Here is a 16,946-nt window from a genome sequence, read left to right as displayed (position 1 = left end):
TATCAGACCAAATAACTATCTGCAGAGGTAACCTTGCTTGCATATGAAAAATACTGAATGTTTTATTATGTATTAGATTTTTATTACTTATACTGGATTTCTGATCAATGGCTGAAATAAAGTTTTGATGGATGGGTGGATCCTTCCTGTATCTTCCATTGTTTAAAAGATTTTCTGACATGTTTTGCAATGTATGTGCTATGGAAAGCCAATTCATAGTAATATTTAGCTGAATGTGGCTTTAATATTTATAATTCTACTTATGAGTAGTATATGAATTATGCATTCTCTAATTGTTAGGTTCATCAGTTTTGTCTTCACTTTCTGTTGGCTTTTATATGATTATATTCTAAGCAAGGTGTTGAAACGTAACCAAAGGGATAGGTAACAACTTTTTTTTTTGCAGCCTTCTAAATCTCCTCTGGTCATGATTACTGAAAGTTTATTTTCTTTTGAGGCTGGGTATTGATGAAAACTGAAATGCCTTAAAATAAAGATATCATAGTTAAAAAGCAACAATAACAAATGTCTTTACAATATCTGTAGTTTCCACCTTTCTTACATGCCTGATATTGCTCCATCTATTTTGCAGTCCTTAAGTCTGCTCAGAAGTATTAAATATGACTGTGAAAATCTTCAGCAATCCTGTGGCCTCTGAATATCTTTGCAACAATGAGGGCTAGAATTTTCTCAGTTAAAAAGGAGATTCGAGATGCTCGGCTACATTTTGTTGCTTTATTAGTTTAATCTTTTAAATTTAAGCAACTGCAAATCCTGCCTTTAGGGAAAAAAACCCAACCCAACCCTCAGTAGAAAAGCTTCTATAATATGGATAAAGTAAAGAAACAAACTACAGCATAAATGTATACAATCCTGTCTGCGTCCAAAACCCAAGCCACATATTTGATGTAATATCTAATAAGGCTCAGGAGATAGATGGGCTTTAATATAGATTTTCACATACCTTTTTTAAATGCTTGGCAAACTTTCTCATATATACTGTAAATGTGCTGTTCCAGACCTTGGTAATCCCACAACATTGAGAGGTGCATTTGAGAGCTGGGCTGATTTATTTCCGGCTCAGTTGCAGTATATTTGAAACCAGAATAAAGCTAGAGTTAGTTTTCCTAAGGTCGAGCAGGTCTGTTTCTCCATTTGTTAAAATTTCTAGCATGTCCTTCCAGTCCTGGACTTCAGGTCTTTCAAGTGGAAGGGTGGCTTGAGGTCTTTTCAGCTCTCCCTCACAGGAACCACTGGGATTTTATTTATGGTTTAGCAAGACAAATTAACACAATTTGAAGTAATTATGTGGGTGGGATAGGAAGCTACAATTTATTTTAGCTCCCTTTTCTTTTCTGTGGGGTTCAGGGTAAGGGACATTTGTTAACACGTATCTGTTTGGGTGGGGTGATGTTTCTTTGAATGCAGTGCACAAGCAAGAAAGCAAGATTACAGCAGATAGTCTTCAAAACTCAAACTTTGAAGAATTGTGAGTAGAAATATATTCATATGTACTTATTAAAGGAAAAGAGTCTTACATGAATTTACATCTACATACATAACACAGATGCTGATAGGTAAAGGATAAACCCTTCCCTAGGACTTTAGTTTATTTTGCCCCATGATAATTACTGAGCAACATTTCAATTTGCCTCTATGTCTTTATAATTCTACTATGGATTCTGGAAGTGGGACTGTGTTATCTCTGATGGGATTTGATGTTCACAAATAATAAATGAGGCAAGAAAATGAATACAATAATGTAACCATAGTATCAGAAATAAAATGGTAAAATATATACTTCCAAATGAATCTTTCAATGTGATCAATGAAATAAATAATGAGATAATACAGAAACATTTTTATTAAATATCAGGTAATATAAATTTTCAAATTCCCATTTTCATTGGCAGCACCAAAAAGAAAAAAAGTTTTTTTAAAAAATCTGAGAACAGCACCAATAAATCTGGACAAAGAAAAGCACCAATAATTCTGGACAGAGAAAAGCATCAATAATTTTGGACAAAGAAAAGTTGATTTTGCTTATGTTATACTAAGTAGTCCATATTTGTATTTTTAAAAAAGTCTGTCAATTGTATTCAGCTTTTGTTAATTTCTGTAATGGGGTTGGAATTTAAAGACAAATTTTATTCAATTCCACCAGCCATTGGGTGTCTAAGATTGTGCAAATGGATTGCACATGTGCATTTGAATATTCCTTTACAGTCAGGAGGACCAGAAACCTGCTTTGTTTAGTGAAAACTAAAGTTCTCAGTGCTGTAACTAGTATTCTATGTGTTCACATTTTCTTTCAAATTGCAAGACACCTGTTTTCTAACATTGATGTTCCGTGTAGTTCTAAATTTGCAAATAATTTCTGGTTATGCTGAACAGCCATAATAACCAGAAAAGAAGAGGGGAAAAAATTCATGGGAGTATTATGCTACCCTGGTGCTGAAATCTAACATGACAGTACCTTGTGTTTAAATACAAACCACATACTTTTGGTATAATCAGCCATTTCTGTAACACTGATAGCAGAACACTCTTTTTATACTTAAGAGTAAAGCATAAAATAAGGACATTTAAATATAATTGCTCATTTGACAGTGATGAATGTAAAAGATCTTATTATCCAACACGCACTGAAAAAGTGAAAGGAATCTTTAGGCTTTGCCTGCTTTCTTTGCATCCTGCATATTCAACAAAAGCTTCAGTTAATTTTTATTTATTAGCAGTAGTGCCTCAAGCACATTTCAGCTGCTGCAATCTGTTACAGTATTTATTCTTATAGGATCTTTGTAAGCAGGAACCTGCAGATGAATCATGCAATCTACCTAAAGGTTTCAACGAAGTGGCTGGTACAAGGCCAATAATATTGTGGACTTTTGTGAGAGCCCCATTAGTATGCTCCTCTACAACAGTGTACTTGGAATAGCTCTTGCTAATTTCCATAGGACTCGTGTCAGAAAAAACTGCTGGTGGATAGTTCCCAAAGTATTTATTTAGCAGGAGAAACTGAGGTATAAAGAAAACTCAACCCTCAGTCTCCACCAATAGCTCTGTTATTGTTCATAGATGTTCTTCTCTCATCAGCTCCTCAAAAAAATAGGTTATATTTTCAAGGATCTGCTTCCTTCCTATAATATTCAGACTTGGGGGGGGGGGGCGGGAAATAAACCATGCCCTGTTTACATTAAAAGCACCTTCTTTTGATTTATTTTAAGAACAAGGTATCCATTCAGGTCACATTGGAATACTGAAAAGTATGTGGGATGTGACCTCTTCCATGCACGTAGTTCTTGGTTATGTGGATTTTTAAAAAAACCTGGAGTCATGTTGCTTGCCGAGAAAGATGCTTCAGAGCGTCCCAGTCGCTCTTGAGATTCTCTTGTTTATTCAGCTCAGATGCCAGTTAAGAAGTGAAGCTCATTTTGCATTCAGAGCTATGCCTTATATTTTAGAGATGATGCTCACAAATTAGAATTGATACAAGACCTGCAGCATTGCTTCCCATAGAAACTATGACTACAAACGCCATGTTGGGGAACCAAGTGGCACCAGTTAAAATAATCCTTACAGAAGATATCTAGAAATATGAGCAGAAAAGACATAGTGAATGTAATCAAATATACTGAATGAAGAGTTGGCTTTCCAAGTATAGTGAATAAATGTAAATGCAGCATTTAAAAATAAAAAAAAAAGACTTGATTTACTTGAAGCTTGGAAGATAGGACATTTTAATTCACTGACCAATGTCAGTTTATTTAAGTGGGTTATGAAAGTAAGAAAACAAGGTGTATATATGCCTATATGTACTGATACAACATTACATAAGTTTAATAAAAATGAGAATAAAAATTGTTGAAAAACACAAAACTGTACACTAAGACAACCAAATAAGATCACTCAGCTTCCAGACCTGTGATGTAATTGAAGGTGAGTCATATGTAACTCATGACATACTGTTTCGGTATTTCTCTCTCTCTCTCTCCCTCTCCCTCCCTCTGTGTGTGTGTGTGTGTGTGTGTGTGTTGTGAATATATATGTACTGTATAATTATATGTGTGTACATGTGTACATGTATGCCCCAGTTCTCATGATATATGTCCATCTCTTGATGGAAAAGATTAATGTGTTCACACATATGAATTTCTCTCTCTTTCTCCCTGAATATGGTTGAGATGCCGTTTACTTTGTTCTGTGCAGAAGTTCATCCATTTGACAAGTAAAGTAATTTTAGACTGATCTTCACAATTTGAAATACGTTTTTGAAGAATGGAGAATCTCAGGCTTTTTTTTTTTCCCTGTTGGGGAGCTCATCTCAAAATTGTCTCCATTTTTCTTCAAATAATAGAAAGATGTTCTCTAATTCCCTTTGTTTTAAACTAAATAGTTCTGCAACTAATTACGTACACAACTACTCTTTCCATTTTTCCCCCTATCTGAGATTCTTTCTGGTTTTGGATTTTGAAATTTGAAGATTATGAATGTACTTGAAGTCTCTAAATGCTATTTGCTAAGCAGTCCTGGTGGAATACTCACAATATCTTTAATATCGGTTCAGCAAGCTCTCTAGAACCAAATTTTAAGCAGCCCTCCTCAATCTGACCCTTTTCATATGTGTTGGGATTGCACATCTCATGATTCCCAAGTAGCATTCAAAAGATATCGTATTGAGGAAGGGCTCCTTTAAAGACAAAAATGGAGTCTAGAAAAGAAAACTGTTTAACTCTACCTTTTGCTTCTGGAAGAGGACAGAAGTTTATATTACAGGCTTGTGATGCAATGGGCTTCTGATGCAAGAGGCATCCGGTAGCTGATCTCCCATTTGCTAGGCACTGAACAGACCTCACTTGCATGCCACCTCCACAGGTCACTGTGCACTGCAGGGTAAAACAAAGTTAATCAATATGACTAACTACAACTGGGCAGAAAGTCTTATAAAGATCTCCATATGGAAGTGGAACATCCAGTACAAGATCATAAATAATCTGCTGAATTCACCAATGCATTTTCAGCAAGAGGTTCTGGACAGTTTTCAACTATTTATTCCTAATAAAACCTTTTCATAAGAAGCTCAATCTTATGTATGTTATCACATAGATAGGCAGATAGGTCCTATGTACACAATTACTGGTTGGAGACTTGGAGTGCCAGCTGTCTTCAAAAGTACCTGCATGGTTCAATTTCAGATATTAATATTTACAAACCTATTAAGTTGTCACTTAATAAAACAAATATTGAACAACTAATCACACAGGTTTAAAAGAATTAAATCTCTACAAATTAGTACACATCTAAAAGAATCCTGAGGAAAAAGAAATATTCACTGAAGCAAATGCATCCATCTGTCTTAGAAAAAAATATTCTTGTTGTATTAAAAGAAAAAAGAGATGCCTTTTCCGGAATTTCTAACTTGTCAATCATTGACAACTGTTGCCTTGGTGTATTTGCATGGGAATATATGATTAAACCTAGAACCTCCTTAGGTTAAATTGATTTTTCTTGATATTACCTAGTTAAAATAATGCTTACTTATCATGCCCTTCCAAACAGATATATCATGAAACCTCAAAATGCACATTGCAGGGATTCCCCCAAAAAACTTGAACTTCCTTTCTCCTGTGAAATCTGAGTGGTTGGAATTGAGAGAAACATTTATCCAGTTTTCCTGTATCCATTCTCCACCTATACACAATAACCACAAGCACAGTGCTCTGCTGCACACAGGTGCTTCCTCTTCTTCTAATACTACCAAGCCAGCTATTCCATATCCCCCTTCTGATGTATCAGAGTATTATTTTACAACAAACACACACAGACACAAAATGTGGGGCACAATGGGGAAACGGGAAGGATATATCATACCTAAGCATTTTGAGAAATTCTGTAAATGAAACTGGAGAATCGCACAATATATGTCTAGTCTAAAATTACCAACTTTAAGGGAATAAAGGTGATAAGGATAATGCATTGGCAGAAAGTGAAAGAGGGAAGTCAGAAGTGTTATTAAATTATATTAGTCAAGGCACAGATGCTGCCCTTCCCAAACAGATACAAGATGCCTTAAGTATTTCCACACCAGGACTTTCAGTACTGCTTAATTGCATTGTTTTTCTTTAATTAATGGCAATGAAATGAAAATTGAGAATCTGCACAGTGTTTAATATAATATTAATGCATGCTCTTCTCCATGGCAGGATTATTTTGTAATGCTTACTTGTGTAAATTCACTACTGGGCAATAAAAGGGTAAGGTTTGCAGCCTCAGACAGATTTACATTTTCATACTGATCCAGTCTAGAGGAACAGTGATTTCTATGTGAATGGTGTCAAGGAGAATTCTTTAGATCAAATAACCTATTATTTCACAGAGAAGGGGAATTATTTAATTTTCACTTTGCTCATTCTGCAGCAACCACTTTCAAGAAAACCTGCAGTAAAAGCATGGAGTGCAACGATTCCCGAGAGCCCTGAATAACAAGATAAAAGTCAGCAGCTTTGAGCCAAACCTGTCATTGTATGAGGTGAAGCTGAATCTCATATCAGCCCAAAGTCAAGAGGTTGGGGGATGATTCAGTTCTTTAGAAAGCCATCTGTTGAGTTGATAAACAGCCAACTACATTTTTTTTTAAAAAATAAGTCTAAGATTGGGAAGTAAAGGAAGGGAGAAAGATACAATCAAATGACTGACGGTTCTTATTTTTTTAATAATAAAAAATTGTTCAACAGGGGCTTCCTAATCTTCAAATGAATAAATTGCTAAAAAGAATGCTAAATGTATCTCATCTCCTCACATCTTATAATGAATGGCCATACAAAACTGCTGGAAGATTTAGGAACCATGTCTAAATCTAATGGTTCATCATAGATAAACCAACCTCCCAGCAATTCTGCTCCATCCTTTCAGGGATCCTAAGCAAGATGACTTGAGAATAAACAACATTTCCCCTCTACATCCAATGACTTTCCAATAAAAGAGTCCAGAGATTGTTGGCATAGTCCCTGTCATGGGCTGAGAAACGTGTCTCTTCTCCATCAATATTGCCCATTTACAGTAAATAAGGAAATGGGAAGATTCTTTTATACAGAAGTCTATCTTCCTTCGCATAACGTCTTCCCAATTTGTTTGCTCAAAATGTTAGAAGGTTTAATAGTACTGGAGCAATTACAACTTCAAATAGCATATAATTCTGGTCAGAGTTAACAATGTTGCAAGCATAAGTAAAGTGAAATAATAAAACAAAATCCTCAATTTATGACTGTTTGCTCAATGATGATTCAAAATTACAGTGGCCACAGAAAAAGTGTTTTATGGTTTGTACTTGCGCTTACAACCATTGTACCAACCCTGCGGTAATATGATTGTATTTTGAGTGCTTGGCACTCAAGATTGCATTTAGAAATGGTTGCAGAATCATGTGATGGCAATTTGCAACCTTTAAAAAAAAAATCCATTGGGAAGCTGGATTTGCTTTATGACCGCGTGAGTGCTTAACAACTGAGGTGATTTGCTTTGTGACTGCCATAAAAATAATCATAAAATCGAGTTTGGTCATGTGATGACTACACTTATGACTGTACCAAATTCTGGTTCCAATTGTGGTTATAAGTCAAGAACTACTTGTATATTATAGTATAACCAAAACAGAGTTTAAAAGAATCTGGTTTTAATATTGCCGCACCTGTTGCCTTGATACTGGATACTCTTTATCCTCCAGAATTGTCTATTGCTCCTATAAAAGAAATCCTATACTTTGATACCCCCCCACCCCCAAAAAAGAAAAGATTAGAATAATTTCTAGTGGTCTCAGCCTGCTTTAATTCACGTGTTGACCTTGATTCAATCCTAAATTAAATTGGTTTTTCCCCCCAAAGTGCAAATGAATCCCAAACTGAATCTTGGAATCAGAACTTACTCCTAAAAGCCAAGCTAAGAATAACAAAACAAATGTAACTATCTTCTATGTATTGTTCTTAATTTTTCTTTTAAAGAATACTGGAATAAGACTCAATATTCTCTAATACTTGGCAGATATCTTACAAATATGACTAGGTCCTTTATTGCAAATAAGAATAAAGCCCAATGAAACACTTGGCCTACTGAGGGAAAACCAATGTTGCAGTCTCCCTCTTATATCTGACAGTAGTTTAAATGTAATTTGAGCATCCCATAGTAGTTTGAACATTTGAATAGCCTTCCTATTAATGAAATGATTCTTTGCTTGATGCTTGGCAGCTCTGAAGCCCAATAGTTTAAATAACTGCCAATTCTAGCCTAAAAGTAAATAAACCTTACCTTAACTTACAAAGACAAATGCTATACACCATAATGTTGAAAAAAATGATTTGGATCATTAGCTATTCAAAGAAAACATATTCACTAATCAATCCTATAAATGAAATCCATGGAAAATTACTAGTTGAACTGCCAAGAGGAAATGTTTCATTTAAAGGCACAGGATTCTCCAGAAGCCTTAACAGCATTTTGCCTACACCAGATAGGAAAGGATTGCTGTTGCATCTTATTCTATTCCATATATATTAAAAAAAAAAAACCTTGAAAAAAATGAAAGTGATGACAGTTCTGGGGAAAAAGAGACATTTATTAGATTTTGATCTGCAGTCCAGCATTGAATATCTGTAACTGAATAAATTCGAATGAGCTCCCTCCAGTGGATAACAGCCATCACCAGGCTATGCCTCCCTCTCAGTGCTAGCCTGCCCCTCAGGCAGCCTGAAGCTAAATCGGAGGGATCCAAGTTAGAAAACACAATGCAGGCTTCTACACAAACATTGGGATTCACAGACTGGTGACCAGTACAACTCCAATTGGTTTGTGGGAGGACTGCTCCTTCCATCTGCCCACAGGGCCATTTGTGTTTCGGCTTCTGGAAATACCAAAATATACCCAGAAAACTACCCCACTCCTACTTTTAAGTCCAACTAGCAACATTATCCTGCTGGAATATTTGTGGCTATTTCTACCAATAATGTTTTTGATTAGTTTTTCTCCTCTATGCAAGGAATAAAATCTAGGGAGACAGAGATCATTCATCCTCCTTACTCTACCCCTTATCTCTGCACGTTAGCAACCTCTAATAGCTGCAGCTTGAGTTGAATCCAGAGTAAATTCAATTTGAACAAGTTTTAGAATTTTTCTTTAAGCCTGCTTCTTCTCTACACATATTCTGTATAGCTCAATGGGAAAGATGATGCTACATGTAACATAGTTAATGGTGTCTTTACAAGGTTATTGTTATATGTTAAGACTCCAATACTTTATGTTTTAAATGGCTGGGGCAAAAAAAAGCAAAGAGAGTACCACCAGTGATAGGTTCCTTGGTTGCAATCCCAAAACATCTGGAGCACCACTTGAACACCATCCACATTGACAAAATCACCGGTCAATTGCAAAAGGCAGTTTTACTCGCTTACTTGAAATGATACTTTTAACAGGCTCAAGCAATATCTGCCTATCCCAGTCCTTGATAAAGAATCTCTAGGTAGATAAAAATGCCAAATCTAGTCTAAACATGTGGTCGACTGAATGACAAACTATAATAATAATATATTTAATCTGAAGCAGCAATCGTCTTCCTCAGATATTGCAGCAGCACAAAATTGCCTAACAGCATCCAAAATAAAGGCCCAAATATTCCTTCTTCAACTATTTTTCTGCAGTGAGTTTAGGACGATTGCTAAAATCCAAGTTCCCTTGCAAGCAAATAGCAAGTAGTTAATTCAGTTAAGCTGCCTGTGTTGATTTTATTTAGAATTAGAACATTTTATTTAGAATAGAACATTTATATGCTTGATACTTCACTGTTCTTTATTATATGCCCCCTTTCTCAGTAACCTCTTTTATACAGGTTGATTGGACTAAAAAGTAAAATTCTAATGAAAAATTTCCCCATCAGTTTTCCCACATGCAAAACTATAGTACAAGATTTGTTCAGTGGTTACTTTTTCTTGAAGTTGGCAAAAGGGAGAAATTCTTGGTAGAAGGGATAAGAAGTCTGCAGCCAGGCAATAAAGAATATGTCCAAAGGTTTAGCCTCCTATAAATACCTTAGAAGAATTGTTTTCAGTGAAATTTCAAGTCAACCCTTCTTGGTCTTTTCACTACTCACTTTTGTAACACATGGAGTCATCAGCATGCCACCTGGAGTCCTGAAGCAGGGCTTGCCACTGGTAGTCTCCTGGCTGAAAACTGGAGGTCAACCATAAATGGTCAGCCATTTATGTACCATATCATCCTGATCAGGGATGGCAGAATTGTAATCCAATTCAGTTGGAGGATAATAATTAAAGAAAGTATCTCCTGCTTCCCAATTGATGAATCAGACGTCTTCTGACATTAGTCGTATTTACAGTCTTAACATATATTAAGTCTATTATTATTTATTGGTTAATCTTTAGTGAGATTCAGAGCCTTTGAGGCTGGTTAATCGCTCAGCAGCTCGAGTCCTAACCAAGGACCTAGGAACTGTTAAGGTATCGTCGGAGGATGTAAGCTGTTCCGAGTAAGGTGGTTTTTTGTAGAGTCAAAATGTTCAAGTCCGGCAAATTTAGAATTTCTAAATAGCGGGGTAGCCCTTTGGGTATTGCTCCGAGGGCTCCAATTACAATCGGGACAACACACGATTTCTTTTTCCACAGTCGCTCAACTTCAATTTGTAAGTCCCGGTACTTTGTGATTTTTTCTTGCTGCTTATCTTCAATTCGTGCATCACCAGGTATTGCAATGTCAATGAACCATACTTTTTTCTTTTCAACTATTGTTATGTCAGGTGTGTTGTGGACTAAGTGCCTGTCAGTCTGAATTCTAAAGTCCCACACGATCTTGAGTTTCTCATTCTCTAAAACTTTCTCAACCTGATGTTCCCAGTGGATCATCATCATCATCATCATCATCATCATCATCATCATCATCTTCATCATCATCATCATCATCATCATCATTATTATTATTATTATTATTATTATTATTATTATTATTATTTGCACAGTCAACCAGATGCTCAAACTGGGTTTGGCATTTTTGTCGCCCTATTGAGCCCTTACTAAGGACCTGCGATAAGCAGATCTGGATGTTTGATGGTGTTACAGATATCGTTGCAAGATGGAAGCTGTTCCAAGTAAAGCTGCAATTGACTGATGGTGAATTTGTCAAAGCCAATGGTTTTCAAGTGGTGCTCCAGTTGTTTTGGGATTGCACCCAAGGTGCCTATTACTATTGGTACTACCCTTGCTTGCCTTTGCCACAGTCATTCTATTTCTATTTGTAGGTCTTTGTATTTTGTTATCGTCTCCAATTCTTTCTCTTCTATTCTGCTGTCTCCAGGCACTGCCACTTTCACTATGCAAACTTTTTTGTCTTTCTTATCGACAGTTGTTAAGTCTGCAGTGTTATGTGGCAGATGCATTATTGTCGTCTTTGTTGTTGTTATTTATATAAACTGACTCTGAATTTGGAAATTATACATCATTGCCAATGGTTTTTAGTAAACTTCTACTTCATGAATTGTGGATGTTGTGGACTTTTGCCTACTTCTGCCCATGCTCCATTTTATTTGAACTATATGATTATGAAGGAACTATAGGTTTGTGAAGAATATATTTGTGCTATAGGTATGAATCTAGGACATTGAAACCATTGGAAGAAAAAATGATAATGAGACTTAGCATGAAACTTAAAATATTTCAGAGTTACCTATGTCCTTTACCTGAGACCAAGAGGAGGAAAACCAGTTGCCTTGATTTATTGATAAATATACAGAGTGCTTGTAACAAGGATGTAGGATGCAAACTTTTTCCATCTCTATGTTTGGTTTCTGAAGATAGGAACATTTTTTAGGGGCAAGTTCTCGATACTTTCCAGTAAGATATTTTTCAGCACAGTTCAGTGTTCTCCTCTGTATTCCCTTTCCACATGTCACAGAGCACTGAAAAGAGAATTTAATAACAACAATTAGTGCAAAGCAAGGTAGTCCCTTGTTTCATTCCATGTGAAGCACTTTAACTTTTCAAGTCAATATAAACTTGATTTTATTTTGACTTAGATCAGACATATGGGCAACCTCAGAGTGATTCCCAAACTCAATAGGTTACATTTCAATTCACTTAACAGAGAATTACTTGTTCCAAACAACACATCCTCTTCTAATATACTCCATTCCAGCTGTTCATCCATTTTTCTTTTTCAATTCTACAACCATTATATATGGGTCATAGTAACTGGCATTTTTTCTTTCTCATGTGAGTCTCAATAGAGGTAAAACCAAATTCCAAACAGAGAAGGATAATAAGCGTACAACAAAGATTACAGAGCAAGATTCTTAAAACTTTGGATTGTATCATTTCCAGAGTTCAACACTTTTTAGAGGCAGAGTTGGGTTCCATTTAATAGGAGGCTCAGCCCTTTGTTCTAAACAGTTTGGCAGCAGCCAGCAGCAAACTGCTACTATGACTTCTGGTGAAATTTATTGTTGTATTTGAAGACTTCTGGACATGGAATGAATGGGCGTATGCTTAATATCTTCATGCAGTGGGCAAAGTAGATTCCTAAGTACAGATAGTCCCCAGTTTAAGAACGAGATCCATTCCCAAGATCTCTCCTTAAGTTGAATTTGTATGTAAGCGGGAACAGTATTATAGCACAAGACTATGTAAGTATTGTGTAATCAGCTTGAACCATTATGTATATAACAAATTGCTACAGTAGGCTCTGTTCTTAACTGGGTCATTTTAAACCAGGGCATTCTTAACCTGGGGACATGCTATGTTCAAATACCTTTGACCAGCAGTCCCCAAGCTTTATGGCTTGAGGGTGAGAGAAAACTGGCCCACCGCTCATGCAAGTTGAGCTGTGCACATATGTGCTGGCCCACCATTTGCTCAAGTTGAACTGTGCATGTGCACGCATGTGCCAACCAGTCGCTCAAGCAGTCTGGTAGTGGGCTGCAGCCTGGGGGTTGAGGACCCCTGCCTTAGGCTGTTGCATTTACATGCTATTGATGTTCCAGTTATAATGGCAGTTTGGGTATATAGGACAAGTTTGGTTTGGAATATTTTTTTTCTTTTTTTCATTGCAACAAAATGTTGCAAGCAAGCTTCACTGAAAGTTAGTGAAAAGATTCAAGCAATGTTGACACATAGTGAGATGGAAATAGGAGTGTTGCTTAGCATTAATGGGTAAAACTCTCCCTTGGACAGGGTTTTCAGGATGTAAAAATTAAACAAATATGAGACAAAAAATACATTCCTGTTCTAATAGAAGAGACGATGCATACCTCAGGATTGAACTGTTACCTATTTGGGTAATGAAATTTCTTCAAGAAACAACCATGTTCAAGAGCACCAAGGACTCCATAGTTATCTTCTCATGAATGGAAGATATTGTATATTCGTATTTTTTTTTTCAAAAAATGTTTTCTCACCTCTGTCCATGCGGACACAAACCATTGAAGTTTCTTATTTTTATAGCATCGTTTCAGGAGGCAGGTTTCTTGCATCTTTGGTTTCAGTTCTGCGGCACAAGCACCATCGGGTAGAATTTGATCCCAGCGAGAGGAAGAGAAGCTTTTGCACAGAACGGTTCTTTTCCTCCAGCCTTTCCCACAAGTTCGAGAGCACTGGGAGTGTAGAATGGACAACGAACATGATAGCAAAATGTTTCTCAAAAGTAAGAGAAAATAATTTGAAGTAAATAAAATATGTAGCAGTTTAGGGTGTCTTATATACTTTGCTTTTTCCAGCAGAATATTCTTACATTCTCAGAATATGTAGAATAGAATTGAAGAAGAATCAAATGCCCATTTAGTCCAGCATCATATGGAAGGAAAGTGGGCAAGCATGGCATCAGGACGATGAACTTTTCTGCATTATTTCTAAATTTATATTACAGCATATAAATGTAAATGATAACTAATTCTTATTTCTTAGTCTGATTTCTTTTAAACTGAAAAATGCTTACTTTAAGTAAAAAAAAAATTAAAAACATACTGGAATTAAATCCACCCTACTGATCATAGCAGAGAATAGGCGCATTTTTATCTAAAGTGTATTATATTTTAATTGCTGTTAAAAGTGGCAGCTGACTTAGATGTGTGTAATATCTGATGACTAACTACATTTCCAGTAATGAATTCTGATATAACTTTCCCTGAACTATCTCTCTCATACCGGGGGTGGGTGGGAAAGGACCCCTCTTTACCCACTTCCAATAGATTGATATTCAACTCTACCAAAGTGTGACTGGTTATCAATTATGATAAAAATGAGTTTCAGAAGGTCTATTACAAATTTTATCCAAGAAATCAAAGTTACCCTGAAATACATGTAGGTATTTATTCATCTGTTGGCTGTAATTCTGAAGTATACAAGTGTGAATTTAATGTACCTCAGACCATGGCCCGGTGCTCCACGTAGGTGGACATCTTTGAGTGTTACATAGCTCCCTGGTGACTGGGGCAGGGATTTGACAAAGGGAGTCTGATACCCTTTCTGGTTCGTATTGAATTCTCTGCATGCAGTGAACATCGCGAAATCTCTCTCCTCCTCCACAAGTCAAGCTGCACCCAGTCCAGTTCCCAACAGACCAGCTAGAAGAGAGTTAAAAAACACACACACACAGTTTGCACTTGCAGATCTGACTAGCTTGTCTAACCCAGTATAAGGAGAATTTGATTTATTTGTAGGGATCACACTTATACCACAGCTTTTCTCCAAACATTTAAGAGCTTGATTTATGACCATAATTGAGCCCAAAATTTCTCTTGCTAAGCAAGGGACTTGTTAAGTGAGTTTTGAACAGTGGTGGGTTACTCCCGATTCGGGCCAACTGGTAGCGGCAGTGGTGGGAGGCTCTGCCTACCCTTCCAGATGTCATCAAAAATGCTCTGTGCAGAAGCGCAATGTACTCGCTAGTGAACCATTAGCGCCGAGATTTGAAACCCACTACTGGTTTTGAACCTTTCTTGCCACAGTGACTCACTGCAGTTATTAAGTTAGTAATACAGTTGTTAAGTGAATCTGGCTTTCCCATTGATTTTGCTGATCAGAAAGTTGCAAAAGATGATCACATGATCCTGGGGCACTGCAGCCGTCATAAATACATACCAGCATCCAAATTTTGATCACATAACCATGGGAATGCTGCAACGGTTGTGGTGATAAGTCACTTTTTCCAGTGCTGTTGTAACTGAACGGTCACTAAAAAAACTATTGTAAGTCAAGGACTACCTGTATTTTATTTTCTCCTTATGATAAGAGAGTAAGCAAAAGACACCCACTTTCAGTATATTCCATAAGTTCATGAAACCTGAAACCTCAGATGTTATATCAGATTGTGTTTAAATTTCCATTGTTTTAATACTCACATCATATAATTTGGAGAGCGAAGAAAAAGAAGAATGAAAAAGAAGAAAAGAATACAGCAGATACAGATTATTACTCTTTAATGATGGAAATATGTCACTTTTCTAAACATAAATCTGACATTCTGAAATGCATTTTGCAAATTAAGATATGGCAATGATTCTACAAAGGGAAATCAATGTATTTAAATCATTCATTTTGTCCCTATCAATTTTTTAATTTAGACTTTTTGAGCAAGCAGGAAAATTTTTGACAATAATTATAGCATAATAGCAATCACAATATGTTCAGATATTTTACCACAATGAATGACAATGTGTACATAATTAAGAGCATGATTTGAGAGCCACACCTCCTTGAGCCAGTTTCTTCTTATATAGGAGCTCACTGGATGATTATATGCAGTGCAGTAACTGAAAGGATGCCACAGCAGATGGCAGCAAATGGCTAACCTGGCCTAATCCGAAAGCTAAGCAGGGTTGGACCTGGTAAGTATGTGAGTGGAAGACTACTAGAAAATGCAAAGTGTATAGGTTACACTGGGAGTTTGAAAATACAATTCCAGAAAAGACAATAGCAAAACTTTTCTATATCGTTTTTAAGAAAACCAGAAGAAAGTGTCCATGCGGCCCTCCAGAGCTGGGCTTGACTTGAAGGAGATTGTATCTTCTAACTGAAAACAACCCAAGGCATTTCTCTTCCACACACCTATAATATTTCTTAAAATATGAAACCTTGTTGCTTTTCTATTAGTGATTTCAAATACAACATTGTAGAAACAAAATATAGATTATATTGTTTATGCCTCATCCTAATCTTGCTACAGGAGAAATACAGATAGTCATTATCACCACAGTTGAACCCAACTTTTCTTTTGCTAAGGAAGACATTTGTTAAGTGAGTTTTGTCCCATTTTATGACCATTCTTGCCACAATTATTAAGTGAATCACTGCAGTTGCTAAATTAGTAACACAGTTAAGTAAATCTGGCTTCCCCATTTACTTTACTTATCAAAATGTCACAAAAGGTGATCACATGACCCAGGGACACTGCAACCATCATAAATATGAATCAGTTGCCAAGCAGCCAAATTTTGATCACATGACCATGGAGAGGCTGCAACGGTTGTAAGTGTGAAAAATGGTCACAAGTCACTTTTTTCAGTGCTGTTGTAACTTTGAATGGTCACTAAATGAACTGTTGTAAGTTAACCGGGCTTTCATCATATATTGGTAAGTAAATTTACCAGGATTCAGACTTATTTTGCTACCTATCATAGTCTCATCCATATTCTGCTTTTGCTGCTATCTAAAAGAATGAATATGCAATTGCAGAAAAAAATAGAAGATACACTTCTGTCACATTTTCCCCAGTTCTTCTGTTTGAACAGATGTTTAACTTACTGACCTTAGGGGCAGGTTTCAGAATCCCCAGAATGCTCTTTTCCCAAGTTACTGCCCAATATCAAACCTTGGCATAGAAAAGATGGGGGTTGATGACAGGTGATTGGCAAAGAGCATGGAAAGACAGACTCCTGGAACAGTAACCCAAGCCCTCAGTTA

General features: G+C 36.4%; 1 protein-coding gene across 2 annotated transcripts in view; it reads right to left on the bottom strand.

The window, feature by feature from the left end:
• Positions 1–3,473: 3,473 nt before the first annotated feature.
• ADAMTS16 (ADAM metallopeptidase with thrombospondin type 1 motif 16) overlaps positions 3,474–16,946 on the bottom strand; it is an 86,165-nt gene continuing 72,692 nt past the window's right edge. For both annotated transcript variants that reach the window (XM_070939113.1, XM_070939114.1), the window contains exons 19-23: positions 14,407–14,608; positions 13,445–13,639; positions 11,732–11,950; positions 4,739–4,886; positions 3,474–3,589 (exon numbers count right to left, since the gene is read on the bottom strand). In XM_070939113.1, coding sequence (XP_070795214.1) covers positions 3,474–3,589; positions 4,739–4,886; positions 11,732–11,950; positions 13,445–13,639; positions 14,407–14,608 — 880 coding nt within the window. The remainder of the gene's footprint in view (positions 3,590–4,738; positions 4,887–11,731; positions 11,951–13,444; positions 13,640–14,406; positions 14,609–16,946) is intronic.

Source organism: Pituophis catenifer, unplaced genomic scaffold, assembly GCF_029215685.1.
Source record: "Pituophis catenifer annectens isolate HBS135680 unplaced genomic scaffold, rPitCat1.0.hap2 SCAF_3, whole genome shotgun sequence".
NCBI classification, from domain to species: Eukaryota; Metazoa; Chordata; class Lepidosauria; order Squamata; family Colubridae; genus Pituophis; species Pituophis catenifer.
The sequence above is the reverse complement of the archived record's forward strand: the minus strand, read 5'-3'. Positions and strand labels throughout refer to the sequence as shown.